Here is a 23,548-nt window from a genome sequence, read left to right on the forward strand (position 1 = left end):
ATGTGAAACCATAGCAACGCATCAATGACAACTACTTCCCCAACGTTCAATGGCAACCGCTTTGATCCATAGAGAGTGGATTTAAAGTACAAGAAGTATAGCTCTCTATCATAGATAATTAGTTATATACCTGTTTGTAGCTTGTAGAATCAGCAGGAGGTGGTCAAGGCTGAATGATTTCAGCTACAAAAGGTCCAATGAGTAACAACAAAGGTCAATTCATACTTCTCAAGACATATCCCAAGCCTAAATCTATCAAGACATACACTTCACAGTACAGAAAGGGTACAGTATATTGTGTGACTCGACGCAAAGCATTTGGAAAACAGAGTGAGTGGGGATCAATTGATTTGGTCATCTCAAAGTTTACAATAAAGTAACAAGAAGAGATAGCTGTATCCAAACATCCCAGCAAAGTCTTGGACCATCCACTATAGTAGCTCTTCTAATTCGGTATCTCTGAATCATACCATGGTGATTATCATGTGTTATTCACTCCAGTTCGGATAATGAATCTCCGTCTAAAGGTGACATCAAAAAACAATAATGATATGGGCAAAGTAGCAACAATCATAAACCATTCAAGAAATTGAGTCTCCACAACCATTGAATCGAGCCTTTGGAAACATAGAGGCTACTGCTAAATTAAACTTCAAAGAAGTCTGTCCAGCGTAAGTACCTTTTCCACGCTGATCAAAGTGACTTGGTACACATGTTTCAGTTCCGCTTCCAACATAGTCAAGCGATAGCATATCCAGGGTAAGTTTCTCATATGCATTCATCAACAAACCAATCTTACTGGGATAATTAATACCATCAATCTATGCGACAAGGACTTCTATTCAATTATGCAACATACACTGTATGGATTTAATGAAAACTCTATAAATCTTGCTCAACAGCTTCCAAGTCTCCCAGCTTCTCTAAGCCGAGCACAACTTGGGGTCTTTTAAACCATTTAAGTGCTAAACTGCTCAAGACAACACTAATAGAACTTAGTGCCATAGCAGCACTAGCCCACACAGGTGACAGTCTAGCGTGGTTGATCGGGTAAAATATACCAGCCGCAATAGGAATTCCAATGGCATTGTAACAGATGGCCCAACCAAAATTGAAGTAAACTCTGAGGAAAACCTTTTTGCTCAACTTGAGAAGAGTCAGTAAAGTTACAAGAGGATGAGAAGGAGACAACAATACAAAGTCTGAAGAAGTTAGAGCCAGATCAGAACCTGATGCTAGTGCAATACCAACGTCGGCTGTGGATAATGCCGGTGCATCGTTGATTCCATCACCAACCATAGCAATCACAGGTGGCTTATTGTTTATCAGGTTGGTCTCTCGAATCCACTTAATTCTTGTCGCCTTCTCCTCTGGAAGAACTTCTGCAATGACATTGTCGATACCAACTTCTTTGGCAATAGTCGTTGCCGTAGTGGTATTATCACCCGATATCATCCATACCTGAATACCACTCTTCTTCAACTCTTCAATAACGCTCTTCGCTTCTGGGCGGATTTCATCACGACAAGCAAGAAGGAGAACAGGGACATATGCATCTGTTTTGAAGAAGCTCTGACATTGAAGTGCAATAATGACGATGCTCTTTCCCTGTGCTTTCCAATCATTCAATAGCCTCTGTTGCTTGGAAGACAAGGTTACATCATTTTCTTCCATTAGTCTCTCATTACCAAGCAGCACCGCTGTTGGCTTATACTGGTTCCACAGACTATCCTGTGGTTCAGCCGAATCGAGATGGACTTCACCTGCAAGACCTTTTCCTGCAATTTCATGGATCTCAGGAACTTTCACCTGCGAGAGCTGGACTCCCAGCCTGTTAGAAGTGTGATCAACAAATGATTTAACAGCCTTCGCCAATGGATGACTCGAATTAACTTCAAGATCCCTGGAAACCTGGAGAGCAAACGTTCTGATGGACTTATCATGATGAAGCGCAAAGTTTGTGATTCTTGGTTCACCACCAACAGTAAGAGTACCTGTTTTGTCAAAACAAACCACGTTAACTTTGGAGCCCTGCTGGAAAGCCATACCACCACCTCGAGCTAGTATACCATTCTGTGCTGCTAAGCCACCACCCACAAATAATGCTGTTGGTGCAGCAAGACCGATTCCACATGGACATGCGATGACAAACACAGCAATGGCAAATTCAAGAGACCACGCAGCCCATCCACCAACTTCGTTATCTCTATAACTCTCAGGAATGAAACCAAAATAACCGAGGGAAAACCAAACAATCCAGGTCAAAATCGCAAGAAACGTGATCAGAGGAACAAAGTAGCTGGTTAGAACGTCTGCAGACTTTTCAATCGGAGCCTTGTTCATTTGACCATCTCTTACCGTGTTGACGATGTTGTCCAGTAGCGATGTGCCCTCCAAAGCACTCAGCTTAGCGATAATCGCATGAGGCCCTCTGCTCACAGTACCTGCAAAGATTTGTTCTCCAGATGTGTGTAAAACTGGGATGGATTCACCTGTCAATGCGCTCTCGTCGAACTGAGCTTCTCCCTGAGCGACGATACAATCCACCGGAGGTGACCCACCAGGAACAATGCGAATGAAATCGCCAACTTCTAAGAGATTTATTGGTACAACTTGGTCGTTATCATACGTACCATCCTTTGCCCTTGTAAGGAGAATAGCAGTGCTTGGTTTCAGAGTTCCCAAATCCGTTATTGCCTGAGCAGTTTTAGTCTTTGAGTAGGACTCCAATAAACGTCCAATGAGGAGGAAGAATGTCAAGAACACCACAGAGTCAAAATAACTAGCACTAGAGCCATGGCCATGCTCCGAAGGAACTTGACGTGCAGTTATCCATAGTAGAACTATACTGGCCACGTAAGACACGGTGGTTCCCAATGACATCAGCAAGTTCATGCTCCCAAATCTAAAGAACCTTCTCTTCCAGGACACATTGTGCTTCCACAGTGCTGAGATCTCAGTGATTGCTTTCTTGTGGAAAATGTCATCTGCGAAAAAGTACACAGGTGTTGCCAATATAAACAATATCCAGTCCATTCTGGAGACGTTTCCAACGAAGAGTGGCTCATCTAACCACATTCTGAACTTGTTGTTATGTGGAAGAGACATACCAATCATTCCAAAAACAAGAGTCGGGATCGAAACAATGCTGGTGAGGACCAATCTACTTGAAATCTTTGCAGTTTCTGCCTTGGCCATACGACGTAGATGCTCATCAAGAGTGACATCCTGCACAATCTCCACCTCAAAGTTCTTGTCTCTGATCTTTTGCAGCACAGATCTTATTGTTAGGCTCGGTGGTGATGGGATGTATGTGAGCTTGACAAATGGGTGCTCCAGTGTTATAGGGTCTTCTATAACAACGGAGTCACCGATGTGTTTGAGAATTTCTGTAATGGCATCAGGACAGTGCTCACAGTACATGCCTTTGATCTTTAGGTTCACAGTTCTTGTCAACTTCTTTGTGCTAGCATGACTTATCTCTGATATGTCAATGACTTCAAAGTCGAACCCACAGTCTTCAATAGCAGACTTCAGCTTTGAAATTGTGTCTTGATCGTCAGAATCAAGGATAAAGACACCAGACTTGGAAACCACCGAGATTGAATGTTCCTCTAAAAACGGTAAACTTTGAACCGCAGTTGAGATAGACGATGCGCAAGATGCACACGTCATACCACCAATTGCAGCCTGCACGCGGAACCTGGTTTCTCTTTCAACTGGAAGGACTTCAACAAGGGTAGCAGAATAACCAGCTTCCTTTACTTCCTGAATAATGATATTGGCAACTTGTTTATTTGGGATAATGGCTACTGCTGAGCTTTTGATAAGGTCAACAGAACATATTGGATCAGTGCCGTTGTGAAGATACTTCCTGAGAACCTCTTGAATTGAATTCGTAACAGTGTTGGCACACGAAGCGCACGTCATGCCAGCAAGGGCAAATACAGCTCTATATTCTGTGCCTTCAGCCACTGTTGTCGATGTTGAAGAGGACGCCTCTTGGTCCTGATTGCGGCATTTAGAGCAGTGCTGGTTGTGTACCCTTACTCTTTGCCTTTCACCAAAGAATAGGCTCCATGGAGAAGACCATGCACTTCGTCTGTGATGCACCAATGAGACATCTGTGGCCATGTCATATAGCTCATACTCCTCAATTATTAGCCCGGCATGCTCAATTCTTGATAGCACTGGTTTGTACAACCTTGGAAGCACTGTATTGTCCTTACAAGTCACTGTAACAACCTGGTCGTTTGTTATCTGTACTTTCACCGGAGGAAGGGAAGATGACGGTGAGCCAGCAAAGGAGAAGACATCACCAAGGCAAGACAAGATTGCCTGTTCACAGTCTTCACAGTGGATGTTGGATATCTCTATCGTGAGCTGCTGCATTCTACTTGTAGTCTTGTTTGCTTCTTTCTCTGTTGTTGCGTGCTTTCAAGAATAATCAACTCGACGTAAGGTATGGGGGTGTAAGCGAGGTTGAGTTTTCCAAAACCTTGCGGGTGCCTTTTTTATTTTCCCCGGTGGAAGAACAATTAGTGTTCATGATGACGTAATGATTATTGTTCTGTATAAGCCCGACAATCCCCGATACCTAAGCGTAACGCTTGATGATTATCCATATAGTTACAATAGTCATAGAGAATAAGATTCAACTTGTATCTATATACAACCTATAAGACGAGAGATGTTACTGGCTCAAGAACAATTCCTCAGCTTCAACAATAGATTTGGCCAGCAAGTCCACGATAGCCTCAGCGTCGGCTTTGGTGATGATGTACGATGGTGAAAGAGTAACATGGTCGCCGACTTCACCAGCTCCACAGAGTGCCATGATGGAAAGACCATTCTTGAAGGCAACGCGGCCAACTATATGGGCGAAGTCATCCTCAACAGCGAACTTCTCCTTGGTGGTTCTGTCTTTGACAAACTCAACACTCCAGAACCCACCACTGCCTCTAACATCTCCACAGAATTTGGAAACCTTTGGGATCTTCTCCTTCAGAAGTTGACCCATGTAGGAGCCAACTTCCTCAATATTAGCAGTGAGTTCCAATTTGGCAATCTTCTTCTGGACTGCAAGAGCGATTCTGGTGTTAAAGGCATGTGAATGATACGTCTGCGCACCTGGGATGCTGTTCGATCCATTGGCAATAGTGTCTCTAACCTTTGGCGAGATCAAGACACCTGCAATGGTGACAAAGCCCGAGCCAAGTGTCTTTCCGATAGATTGGATATCTGGACCAACAGCACCGGATGATTCATCATCAAGAGGCAAATACTTCTCCCAAGCGTGGAAGGCACCACATCTTGACATCCCACACATGACTTCATCCAGCATGAACAATGCCCCATACTTGTGGCAGATAGCACGGGCGCCTTCCAAGTAACCTGGCAATGGGGGTTCTGTTCCGACTGTAGAACCTGAAACAGTTTCGGTGATGAAGGCCGCAACAGTATCTGGACCTGCAGCGATAAAGGCCTCCTCCAGCTCCTCCAAGAGCCTGTCTTTGTACTGCTCTTCCGTTTCACCATCTCTCTGTTCACGGTATCTGTAAACTGTTCCAACTTTTGGTGTCTGCTTTGCACTCAGCAAGATGGGTTCAAAAGGGCTGGTTCTCGAACCGGAAATGGCCATGGCCCCCAGGGTATAGCCGTGGTAGGATTTCTGTCTCGAAATGAACTTGACCCTCTTAGCATCGTTTCTCTCAACATGGTACTGGTAGATGATTTTCAACGCGTTGTCGTTGGACTCAGACCCGGAACCAGTAAAGATTGCAGCCTTGAAAGCGCCCTTTGGAGAGCGTTCAATGAGGTAATCAGCAAGCTCTTCAGCATATTCGTTTGTCATAGCTAATGGGAACGAGTAGACGCATTCCTTTGAGGCTTTGACAATCTCCTCAAGGATGTCAGGGTCACCATGGCCCAGTGAGCCAACGGCAGCACCTGTGCATCCATCAATCATCTCAGAAACCTCCCCAGTGTATGGGTCCTTTACTGTGATTTTGATACCGTCTCCTGCAATGACGTAAGGGTTTTTCTTGGTAACGGTTGCCTGTAATAAGCGCGATTCTGTGAATGTCATTGTTGTTCGTGATAGTTATGAACTGGCTTACCTCATCTCTTGAGCTGAATCTCTCAACAGAGTCATTGGATGCCCTTTTTATACCTCAAGTTCCAACTTCTTTCTGTTATCCTCTCCCCTTTTTTTTCTCCTTCCTAACTACATTGATAAAGAATCATACCACTTTACCAAGTATGGCACTAGGATTGTGTTAAATCTATGATAGTTAACCAGCCAGTAGAGATTGGTGATAAAGTCTGTGATTAAGCGACCTCCAGATGCTGTCGTGCCTATGTGTTTCTCCTGTCTCGGACGCGTCTAACTTCCGCATTCGGACAGTATATGGGAAATGGATTCTTCGGTAAAGATCTCAGGTGTATACGTATAGTGGGCCTTGACTAATGCGACTACTTGTTCGAAGCGTCTCGGCATCGTTCGATGGCTTTAGTATGACACATTTCGCAGCATGATTGGCTGAGCACTGGGAGGGGGAGGTTGTGTGGGTTGATGTTTGGTAGGTGTCTCACCGGGTAGAATAGCCTAAACAGCCATGTGCCGAGGCAGAGATAAAGATCAGGGAGGAATTCATCAATCACAGTTAGCTATGGCTGCTAAAGCGTGTCATTGTGTGTGGGTGTGAACGCGAGTGTATTATTGGTGATGTTAAGCGGTAAAGCTAAGCGTTACACAATTTCCTCTTTGGGACCAGCTCGTATAATCAATGCCTTCAAATGGTGGGAAAAGCTTCTCATTTATAACGACGGAAAACGGCTCTTGACCAGTACCAAGTTATGACGCGTTCATACCATCTCAATCATGACTAAAGTACTTGTATCTGGAGCTTCTGGATTTGTTGCATTACATATTGTTGGTGAACTCCTTAGTGAAGGGTTCGAGGTTGTTGGCACTGTCAGATCACAGGCACAGGCTGATAAACTGTTGGCGAGATTCAAGGCTAAATACCCCCATGGATCGTTGACCTATTCCATTGTTCCAGATATCTCCAAGGATTGTGCTTTTGATAAGGTGTTTGAAACAGTTGATGATATTGACTACGTCTTACACACCGCGTCGCCATTTTCATTTGGACTTGAAGGCACACTGGAAGATATTTATCTCATTCCAGCTGTTAATGGTACGCTGAACATGCTAAAGTCGGTTCATAAGCTTGCTCCACAAGTGTCTAAAGTTGTTGTGACATCGTCAATGGCTTCTATTCAGAATTTTGATAAAGTTGGCGATGCCAGCTTCATCCACACGGAATCTACATGGAATCCTATCCAATGGGACGAGGTTACGGATGAGAACATGGCCTATGTTGCTTCAAAGAAATTGGCAGAGAAAGCAGCTTGGGACTTTGTTAAGGACAACGATGTCAAGTTCAAACTCAACACTGTGACCCCGCCATACATCTTTGGTCCCCAATACTTTGAAGAAGATGCATCCTTGGACAAGATCAATACCTCATCTGGATTGATTGCAGCATTGTTGAAATCCGATCCTAAAGACACACATCTCTTCTCTGAACCTTCGCTTTGCGCAGTTGATGTACGTGATGTTGCCAAGGCCCATTGCTTCGCTCTTAGACCAGAAATCAGCAATGAAAGATTGTTCGTTGCATCGGAGAGATTCACACTTCAGGGTATTCTGGACATCATCAACAAGGATTTCCCTGAACTTGACGGTAAGATTGCCAAAGGCCAACCAGAGGGTGAAAAGTCGATCCCAACCTCGTACTTTGACAATTCTAAGACGAAAGAGATTATGGGTGGGTACGAATTCGTACCGCTTGAGACATCGGTCTTTGATACAGTGAAACAGCTCTTAGAACAAGGCAACCTGAAGAGCACCCTTTAAAAAGTGTCCATCCGGTATAATAAAAGCTTTATTTTAACACTAATTATGAACCGATGACTAGCGATTTTTGTTTCTCCTTCAACTCAGCAAGTCTCTTTTCAAAGCTTGCCTTCTTCTCACCCTTTTGCCATCTAAGGCCATAGGCGTAATGGTCTTCTGGAACAAACTTGTGTCCCTTGGTTCCGTAGAATTGTTCTCTGAAGGAACCCCCTTCCACAGCATACTCCTTCTGAGCAAGACCTCTCTTTTGCAACTCTGGAATCAAAAGGTCGACAATGTCCTCAAAGTTCTCGAAGTGTAGGATACTGGTGAAGTTGAACCCATCAATATCGGTCTCATCAACGTATTGCTGCAATTGGTCAGCAACCTCCTGTGGAGAACCGATGAAGAAGTTTGCACGGAAGTAGTTCTTTGCAATGTAACGTCTGGTAACAATCTCACCTGGCTTGTAAAAGTTCTTCTTCTGTGTGCTTGCAACGAGTTGTTTGATTCTTGGATCGTCAGAGAGAGATAAGTCCTCATCCCACTCATAAAGGGCCAGGTCAAGACCAGTGCCTCCAACATGGACCAGGGCACCATCTAAATCGTGGTACTTTTCAACCTCGGCGTACTTTGCAAGTGCCTCTTCGTGGGTCTTGCCCACAAGAACCTTTGCTATGGTGATGAACTTCAAGTGCTCCGGGTTTCTACCGTAGAGTTCCTGTGCAGTCTTCTTGGTTTCGATGATTTGGTTTCTGGCTTCGACACGGTCTTCTCCTGGAATGAAGATTAACTCAGCATGCTTTGCACCGAGAAGTCTACCCTTTGGAGATGCACCTGCTTGAATGATCAGTGGTAATCTTCCAGGGGTAGGCTCTGTGATTTGCGGACCTGGAACCCTGTAGAACTTACCATCAAAGTTGATCTCTCTAATCAAATCCGGATCGGAGAAGACGCCACGTTCTCTATCAAAGACAACACCATCATCTCTCCAGGATGAGAGCAAAAGCTCGTACACAACTTGCAAGTACTCATCAGCCTTTTCATATCTGAGGTCCTTCTCTGGCAATTTGTTATCAGGAGCCAATTGTCTACCGGCAGATGGCAGCATTGAAGTAACAACGTTCCAACCAATTCTGCCGCCAGAGATATGATCCAAAGTGGCGATTCTTCTTGCGAAATGGTAAGGGTGTTCGGTAATTGTAGAACAAGTGATACCCATGGAAACGTTCTTCGTGGAGATGGCCACCGCGGAGAGGTAGGCCGTAGGGTCGTTCTTCGGGAAATTGTTACCGGTTCTGGCAGCCTCCTCGTAGTTATAGGCGCCACCGAGACCTTCCGACTTGTAACCACCATAGATTGTTAGGGAATCGCCGATAAACAAAGCATGGATCTTACCACGTTCAGCTATCTGCGCAATCTTAACCCAGTACTCGGCCTTGTAGTAGTCTCTAGACTGGTCTCTTGGGTTTCTCCATTGGCCTGGAGAGTGCAAGTTTGGAGTCAGCGCCTCAAAGAAGTTGAGGATCAATTGCTTGTTCTTGTGTGTTTTCTGCTTCTTGTGCTGTGTCATTGCCGCGGGTGTGATGGTTGTACTGTACACTGAGAGAGGGAGATCAAGTAATGAGCCAGCTTATTTATACCACCAACTTACAGTATCCCTGCCAATCGCTTGATCTCGTATGATCTCGTCAGATAGGATCCACAGTTTTGGCCATCTCGTTCTGATATCCAGCGACAGCATGGTACAAGCACCCATTTGCACTGAATTTCACCATGTGTGTACAGCTCAATCACCGCTCTTTATACCAAAATGAGTAACTGTGGCGATGTTGATCGGGATTGCGTGCGCGTGCCATCAACACGAAACTGTGGTCCAGCGCACTGTGTGGGTGTGGGTGTACATTCCAACTATTGCGAGGGTTAAATTATTTACCGGAGACACCCATCAAGTGCTTACAAATCGGTATTGCAATGCGGGAAAAAGATCATGTGATTGTGTATCCTGTTGAATGAGTTGAGCTGTGTGAAAAGTCACCACGTAGTGGTACGTATTAGTATGGACGCCCGAGACAGATGCTTACATGAATGTGGTAAAACACTCGTGATGGAGATCCATGGGTCCAGACATGAGAGGTTTTATAGATTGATGCAAGTAGGAGTTGGCTCAACCGATTATGAAGGATAATATTCAAGAGCTGTGTGCACAATCTGGGAACTGTCTAACCGGGAACCACCGTTGTGTGAGTAGAAGTGCTACAAGCTGGCCGAGAACTTTTCACTTTTACAATCCACTAGCCAACGTAAACCTCCCCATGTAGAAGTGATTGACTTTTATTGGTGTACTAGCCAAGCCTGGCTAAATTGTTTAGAAATATACGATGCTGCACTCATACAAACCACACCCGGCGATGAGGCTTTTAACAGCACCAAACATACCAGGGGGAACCCATACAACAATATCCCCACATTATCCCCCAAAAAGAGGTTGACAAAGGTGGTTACGTTCATTTTACACATGTAACAGAGGTGTGGCCCAAAAATGTAATTGCTAAGATCACCAATCGTAGCTGAGGTGCCCACGATACCTTGTGGAGCTACGTCACCATTAAGGCAAGCAATTGCCTAGATCTCATGTTGATTCCCACCATATACAAAGCTGCCTGAATTTGTTTTGTATTGGAGAACCAGTCTATGGCTGTTGCTAGTTTATTGAAGAATTCACGAAGATACAGGCGTACATATTTCCAGCACATGGCACCAGAATTGGACCAATCATGCATTGTCAAGTGTGCTCCTAGGAAGCTGTCTTATGCAGGGACAAGCACTAAAATCGGGCCCCTTTCACCCTCGTTGCAACTGTGATATTCTGCTTTCATGTTGAAGTTTGAATTAAATATCGGGTATTTTCTAGAATGGTTTTAGAGGAACTCTTTGAACCACCGTATCTTCCTTTTTCTGAGATTCTAAGAGCCAATTTTCTCAGTTTATATTTTTATATCATATTGTCATTATTCATATTTCTAGTAAATGTTCCAACAGCACACCACGTGGAGAGGAATATACCAAACAACAGTTGTCTGTGTAATATATTGTGACGTTAATATTGAATGAGATTATAAGCTGAACCTGAAGAGCATACAACAGCTGAAGAAATGATTAATGGCACTTAGGAGTGGTCAATGACAGGCCACCACGACGGCCAACATAACTCCCTGTTGCTATATGGCACACGATACGCTAATTTCCTTTAATTCATTCACATTCATTATTTCGCCAATTTCAATATGGATTGTTGTACTATTACTAGCTGTGGTTAGAAGACGTGGTACACTGCGAACAACGAAGACTCAGAGTAGTAAGAAACATACTCTCTGTGTGAGCTGTGTGCCTAGTTCTGAGTCTCTTCCGGTGTTACATTACATTAAGATGGAGTGGATGCTTCTAAAAGCGGTTCATATACCTAACAAACCGAGCCTCCAAAGCGTTCCATATTAAAGCAGCACACACCTTACAGCCCATAACACACATACTATGTCTTTGGCATTTATGATATTCACAAATCACAATGTTAACGTATAAACATCTCGATACTACAGAGTAGCACAGCGCAAATCAGCACACCACGTTCAAGACAGAGTAAATATAATTTATTAGCGTTTATAAAAATCGGATTGAACCAAAGTATCAGGCAGTACTCTTGACTGTAGAACTTTCAGAATGCGTGTGATCAGCATCCTCCTTTGCAAGTGGCAAGACAGGACTTGTTTGCTTACGAGATCTGACCTTCTTGAACAAGAAGAAAGCAGCACCCAAGATGATGAACACACCAATGGTGACACCAGCACCAATACCACCGGCATCAGCGAGGGTCAAGTTGGAACCTGAATCCTGATCATCGGAGTCGATGTCAATAGAGCTGAGATTAACACCTTCAGCCTCCAATTGCTTTGCAGATTCGTACAAATTGCTGTACGGAACACACATATCAAGCATGGCCGTATCAGAGCCATCGTTATAGCCACATACATCACACCAAGTGGAAACACCAGAGATTCCAGCGTTCTTTGCGTTAGTTACAAAGTCGTCCCAAGGCATGATTTCGTCGGTGGAGTTGAACAGCGCATAGCTTGTTGGTTCCTGTCCTAACTCGGATGTACCATTTTGGAAAGAGAATCTAACAAAAATGTCTTCATTTGAATCAGAGAGCAATTCGAAAACATAGGTACATCCATAGTCTGGCATGGTCTTGAATCTCTCATCTTGTTGATCCAAGTCCAAGATGCTAGCCAATTGGAACATAGTGTTGAAAGATCCAGTGTAGTACGTCAAAAATGGGGTTCCCTTCACCTTTGTTGTGTTCAATCTTGTCACCATGTTGCCCAAAAGAGACTGTGCGCCGATGGTTAGGTTAGTGTTGATGGTCTTGTCACTCAAAGTCCACTGGTACAAGTCAGACCACACTTTAACCTGACGAACGACATCTTCACTGATCTCCTTAGCGACGGTGGCATTGTGGATAGTGTTAACGTTGAGCTCGTCGTATATGTTCATTGAGTTTGTGAATGTCAACTCACTCTCGCTGAAAGTCTCCTTGATGAAGTCGTACTCATACAAGGATTGCAAGAACTCTGCGGATTCGTTAGAATAGGTGGACCAGAGCTCGCTCTTCATGGTTTTCTTGGTGGCACTGGTCAAAGATGGACAGTTCACATCACCCTTGATGTGGATGTAAGCGTCAGTGGCGTTCTCTTGAATGTTGGACTTGACGTATTGGTACCCGTCCAGTGGGTTCTCGACAACGGTACCGTTGGCCAATTCTGCCATCACCTCATCAACGTAATCTGCCTTCACGAGATTGGTTGGTGGGTATAAACCTTGCAAAAAGGCATAGTGGGAGAACAAGATGACGTTACTGGAGATCGCTTCGGCGTATAGCTGGCCATCGACAAACAGGCCCTCATCGTTCAAGCCTTTGATCAACGTCGAGGAGGTGTCGTTACGTTCGCCATCGGAATTAATACCGAAGTAACGCTCACGGTAGAATTGACCCGTGATGTACTGGTTTGTAGCACCAATTGGCGTCAAAACAGTAGCTGGTTTGGCTTCTCTGTCGTTGTGACGTCCAAAGATAAAGGAACCGACAATCTCATAATCCTCTGCCTTGGCGAGTTGGGCATACGCCATCAACACTGGTAACAGTGTACTGTAAGAAAGAAGCATCTTAGGTTATATTGTAGCAAAGACAATCTGCTAATTATCACAATATGTGAAGAGCTTGAGGTGCGTAAGGGGGATATCAAAAGTTTTTATACATCTCGCATCACCGCCGTAAATTTGGTCTCCTACGTTATACGCAGAGTGTATCTCTTCACCGTTTCAGGGTAAAAAATAATCTCCGCTGATAACTTTTTTTTTGCTTTTTCAAAGCGGAAAATGATGGAAGCGCCGGTGTTAGGGCTCTTTTCGTCCTCACAGTAAGACAAGAACTTGTACTTAATTACGGTCTGTGGAGGTGATTCATTAGGAGTTTGTCCTCACGATACGCTCAAGTGGTGCCATTGCGATGACTGTGGTGGTACTGCTGCTTGGAATAAACAAATTGAGGATGGGCTCACCGTCGTAGATGCATGTGCGTCTCAGTCACTGCAAGATCTCTTACGCAAAGCTGTTGCTCAAGACACTATGCACACTGCTTTTGTTATTGGAACAGCTATCTAGGCCATTCAATTCAGTGTTATGTGATGAGCACGGTGACAGCCATCAGCTCTTGCAAATACATTTCACCGAGTGGTTCCCGTGTCCTCCAATGGCTAGTTTCACTAACACGTCTAAGTTCGATTTAGCAGTCAGGACTTGAAGCAGACCAAAAGGTTGAATTGCTTGCTACACAGGATAAAACAACAGAATAATTTAAAGCTTTATAGTAATATGCATATCTACCAGTCGAGTTCATTTCCAGTAGCTGGAACGGCCCTGACAGGAACTGTGAATTTGAATTTGTCGTCAATCTCCTTAAAATGACTGGTGGATTCACTGCTTTTCACTTTCCATCTGGAAGTGCCGAGGACTTCATCAAGCTCTGACTCTGGCGGAAGCTTCAAATAAATATCGCCATCTTCTTCCTTGATTTCAAAGGTGGCCACAGACTGCGCAGCGTCGTTCTTACAAGAGCCCGTGTGCTCAGATTTGTCGTCAACGATATAGTTCTTCTTATGAAGAGGACAGGAAACGTACACCTCGTTGTTCTCATCTGTTGCCAAAATACCCTGTGATAGGACAAACGCACGCTTATGTCCACACATATTCTGACAGGCATACAGTTTTTCCTTTAGTCTGAAGATAGCAAGCTGTGTATCAGATATCAAAACAGTGGTGGAAGATCCAGCGTCCTTCTCTGGAAGATCTGTGGATTTGCACACCTTACGCCATGATAGAGATGACCACTTGACATTCTTGAAATCCTCTCTCTTAACTTGATCATCAACAGGCCAATCAGCTGGACGCCTTTGGCCTCTTTCTCTGATGATATCAACAGTTTCTTGTGATGCATCTGTGTTGGCAAACTGCGCAAAGATCTTATCATCTTCCTGCTTTCTGTCTGTCACAGAGGCAGCCCATTCGTCAAAGTAATGACCAACAAGTTCATTCATTTGATCTTCAAGATCTTTACAGATACCCAACTTATCATGCACAACAACGTCTCTAACATATTCAATACCACCTTCAAGGTTTTCCAACCATCTCGCAGTTCTCTGAAGCTTATCAGCAGTTCTGAAGTAAAACATCAGATATCTATCCAGCAAGGGAATAACTTCAGATGGTGGGACATCAGTTTTGAGAAGTTGCGCGTGGGCTGGCTTCATACCACCGTTTCCACCAACATATACGTTGAATCCATTTTGGACTGCACATAAACCAAAGTCCTTCGCATGCATCTCTGCACAGTCTCTGACACATCCAGAAACACCACCTTTCATCTTGTGTGGCGATCTGATTCCCTTGTAACGTTCCTCCAATCTGATAGCCAGTCCAACAGAATCGCCAATACCGTAACGACACCATGTGGATCCAACACATGACTTGACATTTCTCAAAGTCTTACCATATGCTTGACCAGATTCAAAGCCATTTTGGTATAATTCCTCCCAGATCTTTGGTAAATCTTGCTTCAAAGCTCCAAAAAGATCAACTCTTTGACCACCGGTGATCTTGGTATACAAGTCGTACTTCTTAGCAATCTCACCTATAGCTATTAGCTTCTCAGGGGTGACCTCACCGGCAGACATTCTAGGAACAACAGAATACGTTCCGTTTCTTTGAATGTTTCCCAAAAACTTATCGTTAGTCTCTTGCAGGCCATGGAAATCATTCTCCAAGATGTGACGGCCTTGAAGAGTACTGAGAATAGATGCAATACATGGCTTGCAAATCTCACAACCAGCGGCGCCTGGAATCAGACCGTGGTGTTCCATAACCTCACTGAACTTTTTGTATTGCTTCACCATGATGATAGAGAACAAATCTGCTCTTGATTCCTTGAAATGGATACACAGTGCGTTGGACAACTGCTTTCCCATCTTCTTCATCTCAGCTTCAAAGATAGCCTTCATTGTTGGTTCACACCCACCACAAGATGTACCAGCTTTCGTAACAGACTTAAGCTCACCCAAAGAAGTACATGTACCATCACGAATCTTTGCCACCAATGTACCCTTAGTCACGTTCTGACATGAACAGACCTGTGTATCGTCGGAGAGCAAGGAGGCATCCTCATCGTCACTGGTCTTACCTAAGATGAATTCTGATGCTGGCATAGTCAACGGTTTACGCTGTTTCACAATAGAGGTGTACTTGGTGAACTGTGATGTGTTACCAACTAACACACCACCAAGCAAATACTTACCATCAGAGGTGAAGATGAGCTTAGTGTAAACACTCTCAATTGGGTTCTCATAGACAAGTGACTTCACTTTAAGCTCATAGCCCCTTGGAACCCACTTTGGACCGTTTCTATCAGCGAAGTAATCACCAAATGACGCAACGTCAACTCCCATGAGCTTAAGTCTGGTACCAACATCCGGCTCAGAGAATTCCTTTGGTGAGTGGAATTTGGCCTGGATCAAGTTGAAGCACAGAATATCCGCCATTGTGACTCCTGGTGCTATGAGACCAAACGTCTTGTCATTCCATGAGGCACACTCACCAATAGCGTAGATGTTTGGATCAGATGTAGCCATGAAGTTATCAATAGCTATACCTCCTCTTTTGGAACAAACAAGCCCAGCTTCACTAGCAACTTCGTCTCTTGGCTTGATACCAATGGTGTAGCAAAGCAGTTGGCATTCTTCAATTTCTCCAGTATTGTATCTAACTGCTTTCATCTTGCCATCGTCGCCAAAGATGAGCTCGTCGACGGTAGTTCCAGTTCTCGCAGTGACACCGAGATCACGAACTTTCTCCGTCAGTAAGAGCCCACCCTTTTCATCCATCTGCTGTGACAGCAACCATTTAGATCTGTGGACAACAGTGACATTATCAAAAGTTTCCATATCCAAAAGAGCCTTACCAGCTTCTAGACCAAGGAGACCACCACCAACAACAATCGCTCTCTTTGTGCTTGTGGTGATGGTTTCGCTAAAGCTCAACATGGAGTTCAGATCTTCAATTGTTCTGTATACGAAGCAGCCCATATCTCTATAGTTCTTGAAATCATCCTTGGAACCACCGTTGACAGGGTCTGGGAGCATATGCGTTGGTAGAAGACCAGATGAGCCTGTTGCAAGAACCAAGATATCATAACTGTACTTGTTTCCCTTAGAAGTAGACAGACGCTTTGCTTCCCTGTCAATCTTTACAACGCTCTCATCAATCTTGAAGTCCCATTGATCCCTGTTACGTGAGTCGTAAAACGTCTTTGGTGAGAGTAACAAGTTGTCAAAGTTTCTGTGTTCAAAGTACTCGGTAAGACCGACTCTGTTGTAGGCAAGGTAAGGCTCCTCACCGATAATAGTGTAATGGTACTCATTTGCAGTATCATCACCTAGCATTTTTTCCAAAAATGCAAAGCCAACCATTCCCAAACCAACAATAACAACATGCTTTGAGACACTTAGCGATTCCATCGACTTAGGAAGTGGAGGTATCCCACCTCTTTGCTCATCGACCTTCATCGTAGTTCGTTTGTCTTCGAATTCGGATTGTAGAATGATGTGAATGAGAGAAGACAAAAAAATGATGAAATAAATGAAGAAAAGAAGAACTTTTTTTCAGTAGCCCTTGTGTATCAGCACATGAAGAGGTTATTGGATAATGAGTCCATATCCAATCAGGAACCTTCAAAGTGTCAGCTCAGCAGAAACAATACCAGACAACCAACACAACAACAAAAAAAAAAGAAAAAACATTATCCGCCTCTCAAAGCACGGACGAGATGGGTCCAACATGAAATATACAGCCATACGGAGGCACCAACTGAGGTTGAGATAAGGCCATCGCTTGAGGTCCATGGTTGGTTCCTTTGCGATGTATTGTGCTTGAATCAAATATTCTCCGCCTGGAGGTTGTTCGTTAACACCGAGTAACCGTGGCAACAACAACATGCCTCATACTGCATGAGAATTATGTACGTGGGCTATCATCTCATGTTGATAAGAATTAGAACCCTACACTTCTTCAGATTGGTTGGCATGGGGCAGAGAAGTTTGGGGGAGAGAAATATGATTGGTTGTATACTGGATGATAATGAGTCAGATCAAGATAAAGTTTCAACTAATCAGGGCTTTCGATATCTTATGCGCACTGTATACGCAGAAGTTACAAGCTTTATCTATATTCTAACGTAGTATTCGATACAGAGAGCGATATCAGTGTTATACAGCAATGCAAATCAGAAGTAGACAACTCTTGAAGGGTCTAGATCGCTCTCTTTAACAAGCTTCTCTATAGCGCCAACCATTCCAGGAGGACCACAGACCAGCACCATGAACTCACCGTTCTTCTTTTGTTCCTCGATATATTGGTCCCATAACTCTTTGTTAAGATAACCAGTGAGACCTTTCCAACCCTCGGGTGTTTCTGAAAGACAGTAATCTATTTCAAGATTAGCATTTGTAAATTTCTTAAATCCTTCAAGGTCTTCGTAACAAAGGATGTCCCCAAGAGCACGATTGGCGTAGAACATTTTCATCTTTGTATTGTCCTTTTCTTGAGACACAATCTCTGCGATAACTTGATAACAAGGGGTAATACCAGATCCACCAGCCAGGAGTAAGAAAGAGTCAGCTCTTCCAGGCTTCTCATTATAGAGGAAGTTACCATTCTCCAAATATTCAAACTCACCAGTTGGACCTTTAGCTTCAATTTGAGTGCCCATCTCCATGTTCTCCAAAATCATGGTCATCTTACCACCTGGAATATCACCACGAGGAAAGTATACTTTGATTAGAATTTCCAATATACCTTTCTGCTTGTGGTTTGACTTAGGTGTATAGGCCCTCATCACGAGTTTTCCGTCTGGTCCTTTAGATCTGATGAACAGGTGCTTACCAACGGGCAATCCAGTGGTTTGCTCTGGCGACTCAAGAGCGAAATGGAATATTCTTGAATCATGAGATATGATTTCCTTCTTCACTAGTGTGATCTTCTTCCAAACTTTAGGATTCAAAAGCGTAGGTGTGATTTCAGTCACAGCGTCTGTAGGGGCTGACACTGCCGTGGTTTCAAGTCTTCCTATATGGAACTTTTTCATCAACAGTTTGGATCCTTCAGAGTGAATAGCAATGAAGTCATCAGTGGCATCTTCACCAGCAACATTTGTAATGGCTTGAACACCACCTGGGTGCTCGTCCAAAAACGGCGTACCGGTGAAAACATGACCCTTAACGACAAACCATGGGTCCTCTTTGTTAGCGTGCTTCGCCAGCTCCTCAGCTGTAATGATAACGTCCCTCTTTTCAGGATTGATCATCATCTCCAGGTCCTCATCAACAACCTCTTTTTTGACTTTAGGACCAGAATCGTCTTCATCATCCTCACCCCAGGTTCTATCGAGAATATCACCACCTTGTGCTTTGACTCTATCCATCCATCCTCCAGCCTTGTTGGCAATGCAAGGATGTTCGAACTTGACCTCATCTGCTGTGTCTCCAGGCTGGATGGCAACACGGTACCACCAGTTATTAAGCATGGAGGTGACATTCCAGTACATGTTTCTAGGTTGAGCACTCATAGAGATATCCATACCTCTCACGACGATATCCTTGGAGCTCTTGAAGAGCTTCTTCTCCACTTTGGTGCTCCAGAAGCACCAGCAAAGACAGGACATTCTGTCACAGACGTTGACAGTACCACCAAAGAGGTCGACGTAGCCAGCTTCCCTATATCTATCTTCTGGGTAGTCGATATCACAAAGTGTCCATGTCTTACCACGGTCCAGGGAAACCTCGATTCTTCCAATTCGCTTACCACCTCCATTATACCCAAATCCCTTGATTTCGTAGAGCTCACTCTCGTTTGTTTCATTGATGATCAAGCGTTCATCGTTCTCCGGGTAGACAGTGATGGTCTGTAAGTTCAGGTCATAGATTGTGTACCGCTCATCCTTCCACCAGTGGTCCTCTTCAGCAGCCATTTTGTTGGTAACCATCGTTGGCAGAACCTTGTTATCGTAGTAGTGATACCAGTTATTGGAGGGGACGTCTGAAACAACCAGTCTCTTCAACCACTTAACTGAACGACCACCGATAATACCTGGCAGAACACAACGCAGCGGTTTACCATGATCTGGTGATAGAAATTCACCGTTCTGCTTATAAGCAACCATGATCATTCTCTCGGTGTCTCTAACCATGTGGAGGGGAACACACGTACCATATGGTCCTTTAGCAGGATCATCGCCTCCCTCCATCCAGACATACCTAGCTTTCTTAGAAGGATTAGCCTTGGAGATGATATCCCATAGGAAACAACCTGTCCATAGAGACGTTGAAACACCTGAGGCACCCCAGTTGAAACCTTTACCCTTCAAGACCATGTTCTGCTCTTTTCGTCTATTACCAGCACAGCACAGAGTTATTGGGGTTGTGTATTGTGGAAAGTCACGTATCATATCTTTCAAAGTCAAAGTCAATGGATTATCAACCATACCTTCGACAGTGAAGGTCCAGTTCATGATTTCTGACTCGTCAACAACAGGCACAGCACCGTGGTTTCTTACAAAGTGCAAGTGAGATGGTGTGATAAATCCCTGCTGGTAGTTCAAAGACAGAGGTGGTTCACAGTTGAATGGATGGGAACCAGTCAATCTCAGCAACCTCTCATCTCTGGCAACATGTGAATCTTTGGTATTGGTATCGATATCTAAGATCTTGGTCAATGGCGTATCCTTTCTCCAAAAGAAGTCATAATCATATTCTGATTCAGAGGAACTGGACTCTCTTCCACTGAAGATCTGTTCGTCAGACCTAGAGGCTGCAGAGAAAGCCATCGCTTTGGTCAATAGTTGTTGTTTAATTGTATGTTCAGACGAACGTGATGGTCAAGTCGAAAGATATATTCTTTCATGACCTCATTTTTAATTTCCAAAGCCATTTCATCATTAGGAGCACGGCAAAGATACCCTTCTCTTCCTCATAGCCTGGACAGTGAACACACAGGTAAAGCAAGTTGGTGTACAATCATACGAGTGTTCACACCAAAGAAACATGCCTATACACAGCAAAGGCCATGCGAGATACTGCAAGCTAATTTATTCTCCGCCAGATTGTGGCACCTAGCAAGTACTCTGAATGTGCACAATTACATAAGGCTTTGAGCCATGAGGTGGGTACAGCCAGGGCTACACGTTAGAATCCTCAATGGCGTGGAACACCATTTGTGTTTCAATCTCTAGCGTGGTAGACCAGTGGTTACCGTGAGTTGAGTCACAGTAACCACTGTTTCATAGGCAACGGTGTGCGAGCACAGTAACACGGTCAGATGTTATGCCATTATACGAGGCCAATGGGTCCACATCTGCAGAGCAGTTCAAGCTAACACTGCGGACAACATCTAACCAGCACTTAGGTCAAGACAGTGAATGTCCCAGAGAGTTGCAATCGCGGATGAGTCTATCCGATTGGAGCTGAGATATCAATGATAACACTGATAGCGGTGCGACTAACTTCGAAATCTATGTCATATCCAGCTCCAACTATTGGCCTGCTATGCACAAATCATCAAATGGTGATCGATGTATTAATAAAATCCGCTACTCCAATATATTTTCCGCCCACAGAAGAAAAAAGAAAAGAAAAGAAGATCCCTAAGTAAAATGATCAGCGGTACCATTTGCGGTTGCTGGAGTTACAAGGCACGGTTGAACTGGCAAGCCAAAGAAAAAAACACACACACAAAAGGAAAAGGCTTAAAACCACCTCGCAGATTCCTCACGCATTTTTCATCAGAGTCACGGCCCTTATCTTTTGATCGAGCATCGAGAGAGGACGATTGTGAAGCACTTTTATCGTCACAAGATAACAGTAAGATTTGTTTCGAAAAGATCCTGATTTCATCTGTGTTGCACTGCATATGTCATTTCTTGTCATCAGTTGAATACCCAAAAGGTTGCTAGCAGCCCTGTACGCATCTAGAAACATATAAAGTACCGTTTCTCTCTGTCTTGATATTTGACTCGTGTTCATGAACATCAGACTCCATTAAACACATCTTGGACACTGTTAAACTACAAGATTATTTTATAGATGGATTTTAAACGCAAGCTGTCCCTGCTGGTGAAGGCGCCAGAGCTGAACCCCAAAACCAGAAAGGCATACTCCATTCCGATTCTGAACCCTATCAACATCTATGGTAGAGCGTTCCATTTATCGTGGCTAGGTTTCTTCGTTTCCTTCTTGTCATGGTTTGCCTTTCCTCCCCTTCTGGCCCATTCCATCAAGAAAGACTTGAACATGACCTCTGCAGACGTTGCCAACAATAACATTGCTGGTCTTTGTGCAACTATGCTGGGTCGTGTCATCCTGGGTCCAGTGTGTGATAGAATTGGACCTCGTTACGCCATGGCTTTGGTGCTCCTTGTTGGGAGTGTTCCTACTGCTTTTGTTCCCCTTGTCAACAATATCGCTGGCTTGCACGCAATCCGTTTCTTTGTGGGTTTGCTGGGCTCAAGTTTTATACCGTGTCAAGTGTGGACAACAGTTTTCTTCGATAAGACCATCGTTGGTACGGCAAACGCCTTCGCAGGAGGGTTTGGAAATTCTGGTGGTGGTGTTGCATTCTTCATGATGCCTGCAATTTTGAATGATTTGCTCAAAGATGGTTATTCCCAACGTAAAAGCTGGAGTTATGCCTTCGTCATTGGTCCATTCGTCATTTTGATCTTTGTTTCATGCTTGATTCTTCTCTTTGGACAGGATTGCCCTGAAGGTAAGTGGTCACAGAGAGGAGACGTGTTGGATATTGGTGTTGATGTACGTTCCGTTGACGTTGTCTCCATCAATGCTCACCATCCTGTGCTCAGTCACATCAGCGGCGCTGCTCCACCAGTGAACCGCAGGCTTTCTGAGGATAAAATAGGAGCCATCGATGAAAGAACTTCAGACAATTCAATCTCTGATAACGCTGTTGATGTTGTGAAAACCCGTGTTAGTGATGTTGTTGACCTTGAACAGATTGTTGAAAACCCAACCTGGAAGTCCTTCTTGATGGTCAGTTTCCACTACCGTACAATGCTTGTTGCACTCCCATACATCGTTACCTTTGGTGGAGAGCTGGCCATCGAATCCGTATTATCTGCACTGTATATGCAAAGAGCCAAAATTGATGGACTCAATTGGAACCAGAGTAAATCTGGTTCTTGGGCTTCAATGATAGGTCTTCTTAACGTCGTGACAAGACCACTGGGTGGTATTATCTCCGATTATCTATACAAGACTTTTAAAAGCACAAGAGCAAAGAAGTTCTGGTTGTTATTCTGTGCTTGTATGCAGGGAATATTCTTGATTTGGATTGGATTTGTTCCAAGCTCGAAACTATCTCTCCATGGACTGATTGCATCCATCAGTGTTATGTGTGTGTTTATGGAGGCTGGTAACGGTGCGTGCTTCTCGCTTGTCCCACATATCAACCCTAAAAACGTCGGTATTGTATCAGGTATCACCGGTGCCTTTGGTAATATAGGTGGTATCTTCTTTTCATTGGTGTTTAGATTCTCACTCTACTCAAACGGAACCAATGATTACATGAGAGGGTTCTGGATTATCGGAATCTGTTGTGTGGCAATTGCGGTTGTGTGTTCTTTCCTTCCTGTCAGTGAAGATAGATATGTCGCTCAGGAAACCGTGAACGACCATGAAAAGGCTCTCGCTTAGGAAAGCAATTACAGTGTTTAGTGTTGAAATTTATTACAAATGTTTTCTTTTCTCATTCTCTTTAGTTGCGCCATATCGGGGTTTTGAGTATAAGTCCGATTGATTCTATTCGTTTTACCGCAGCTCATCGAGGATCTAAAAAAGAGGTAAAAAATTTAAAAAACAAGATGTGGTCATCACCAGCTGCAACAATCAAGTCTCGTTGTGCTGTGAAGAAACCACCAATGACAATCTAAATGAAGATAGAACAGGTAAAGAAGTACGTCATAAAGAAGCT

At 44.0% G+C, this 23,548-nt stretch overlaps 8 protein-coding genes across 8 annotated transcripts; 2 read left to right on the forward strand and 6 right to left on the reverse strand.

The window, feature by feature from the left end:
- Nucleotides 1-526: 526 nt before the first annotated feature.
- Nucleotides 527-4,455, reverse strand: CYBJADRAFT_169825 (heavy metal translocating P-type ATPase). The gene has a single exon (XM_020215945.1). The coding sequence runs from the start codon at nucleotides 4,390-4,392 to the stop codon at nucleotides 883-885; it is 3,510 nt and encodes a 1,169-aa protein (XP_020067910.1). The 5' UTR covers nucleotides 4,393-4,455; the 3' UTR covers nucleotides 527-882.
- Nucleotides 4,456-4,644: 189 nt separating this feature from the next.
- Nucleotides 4,645-6,293, reverse strand: CYBJADRAFT_169826 (PLP-dependent transferase). Its single transcript, XM_020215946.1, has one exon. It carries the CDS (start codon nucleotides 6,086-6,088, stop codon nucleotides 4,694-4,696), a length of 1,395 nt encoding a protein of 464 aa, XP_020067911.1. The 5' UTR covers nucleotides 6,089-6,293; the 3' UTR covers nucleotides 4,645-4,693.
- A 378-nt stretch (nucleotides 6,294-6,671) lies between these two features.
- On the forward strand, nucleotides 6,672-7,924 carry CYBJADRAFT_178824 (SDR family oxidoreductase; the record flags this gene model as incomplete). The annotated part of the gene is made up of 2 exons (XM_020216959.1): nucleotides 6,672-6,687; nucleotides 6,894-7,924. 2 exons carry the CDS (start codon nucleotides 6,672-6,674, stop codon nucleotides 7,922-7,924), a joined length of 1,047 nt encoding a protein of 348 aa, XP_020067912.1.
- Nucleotides 7,925-7,967: 43 nt separating this feature from the next.
- CYBJADRAFT_175611 (pristinamycin synthase-like protein) lies at nucleotides 7,968-9,476 on the reverse strand (the record flags this gene model as incomplete). The annotated part of the gene is made up of 1 exon (XM_020216722.1): nucleotides 7,968-9,476. The coding sequence occupies one exon, from the start codon at nucleotides 9,474-9,476 to the stop codon at nucleotides 7,968-7,970; it is 1,509 nt and encodes a 502-aa protein (XP_020067913.1).
- A 2,051-nt stretch (nucleotides 9,477-11,527) lies between these two features.
- On the reverse strand, nucleotides 11,528-13,249 carry CYBJADRAFT_169830 (phosphoglycerate mutase-like protein). The gene has a single exon (XM_020215947.1). It carries the CDS (start codon nucleotides 13,124-13,126, stop codon nucleotides 11,591-11,593), a length of 1,536 nt encoding a protein of 511 aa, XP_020067914.1. The 5' UTR covers nucleotides 13,127-13,249; the 3' UTR covers nucleotides 11,528-11,590.
- A 228-nt stretch (nucleotides 13,250-13,477) lies between these two features.
- On the reverse strand, nucleotides 13,478-17,401 carry CYBJADRAFT_169831 (nitrite reductase). The gene has a single exon (XM_020215948.1). It carries the CDS (start codon nucleotides 17,074-17,076, stop codon nucleotides 13,843-13,845), a length of 3,234 nt encoding a protein of 1,077 aa, XP_020067915.1. The 5' UTR covers nucleotides 17,077-17,401; the 3' UTR covers nucleotides 13,478-13,842.
- Nucleotides 17,402-17,792: 391 nt separating this feature from the next.
- CYBJADRAFT_175614 (nitrate reductase) lies at nucleotides 17,793-20,390 on the reverse strand (the record flags this gene model as incomplete). Its single annotated transcript, XM_020216723.1, has 1 exon — nucleotides 17,793-20,390. One exon carries the CDS (start codon nucleotides 20,388-20,390, stop codon nucleotides 17,793-17,795), a length of 2,598 nt encoding a protein of 865 aa, XP_020067916.1.
- A 959-nt stretch (nucleotides 20,391-21,349) lies between these two features.
- On the forward strand, nucleotides 21,350-23,289 carry CYBJADRAFT_169834 (MFS transporter). The gene has a single exon (XM_020215949.1). The coding sequence runs from the start codon at nucleotides 21,646-21,648 to the stop codon at nucleotides 23,269-23,271; it is 1,626 nt and encodes a 541-aa protein (XP_020067917.1). The 5' UTR covers nucleotides 21,350-21,645; the 3' UTR covers nucleotides 23,272-23,289.
- Nucleotides 23,290-23,548: the final 259 nt, after the last annotated feature.

Source organism: Cyberlindnera jadinii (assembly GCF_001661405.1).
Source record: "Cyberlindnera jadinii NRRL Y-1542 unplaced genomic scaffold CYBJAscaffold_24, whole genome shotgun sequence".
Taxonomy (NCBI): domain Eukaryota; kingdom Fungi; phylum Ascomycota; class Saccharomycetes; order Phaffomycetales; family Wickerhamomycetaceae; genus Williopsis; species Williopsis jadinii.

Coding starts and splice junctions, on each gene's coding strand:
- CYBJADRAFT_169825 (XM_020215945.1), bottom strand. CDS start 4,392: ATGCAGCAGCTCACGATAGAGATATCCAACATCCACTGTGAAGACTGT.
- CYBJADRAFT_169826 (XM_020215946.1), bottom strand. CDS start 6,088: ATGACATTCACAGAATCGCGCTTATTACAGGCAACCGTTACCAAGAAA.
- CYBJADRAFT_169830 (XM_020215947.1), bottom strand. CDS start 13,126: ATGCTTCTTTCTTACAGTACACTGTTACCAGTGTTGATGGCGTATGCC.
- CYBJADRAFT_169831 (XM_020215948.1), bottom strand. CDS start 17,076: ATGAAGGTCGATGAGCAAAGAGGTGGGATACCTCCACTTCCTAAGTCG.
- CYBJADRAFT_169834 (XM_020215949.1), top strand. CDS start 21,646: ATGGATTTTAAACGCAAGCTGTCCCTGCTGGTGAAGGCGCCAGAGCTG.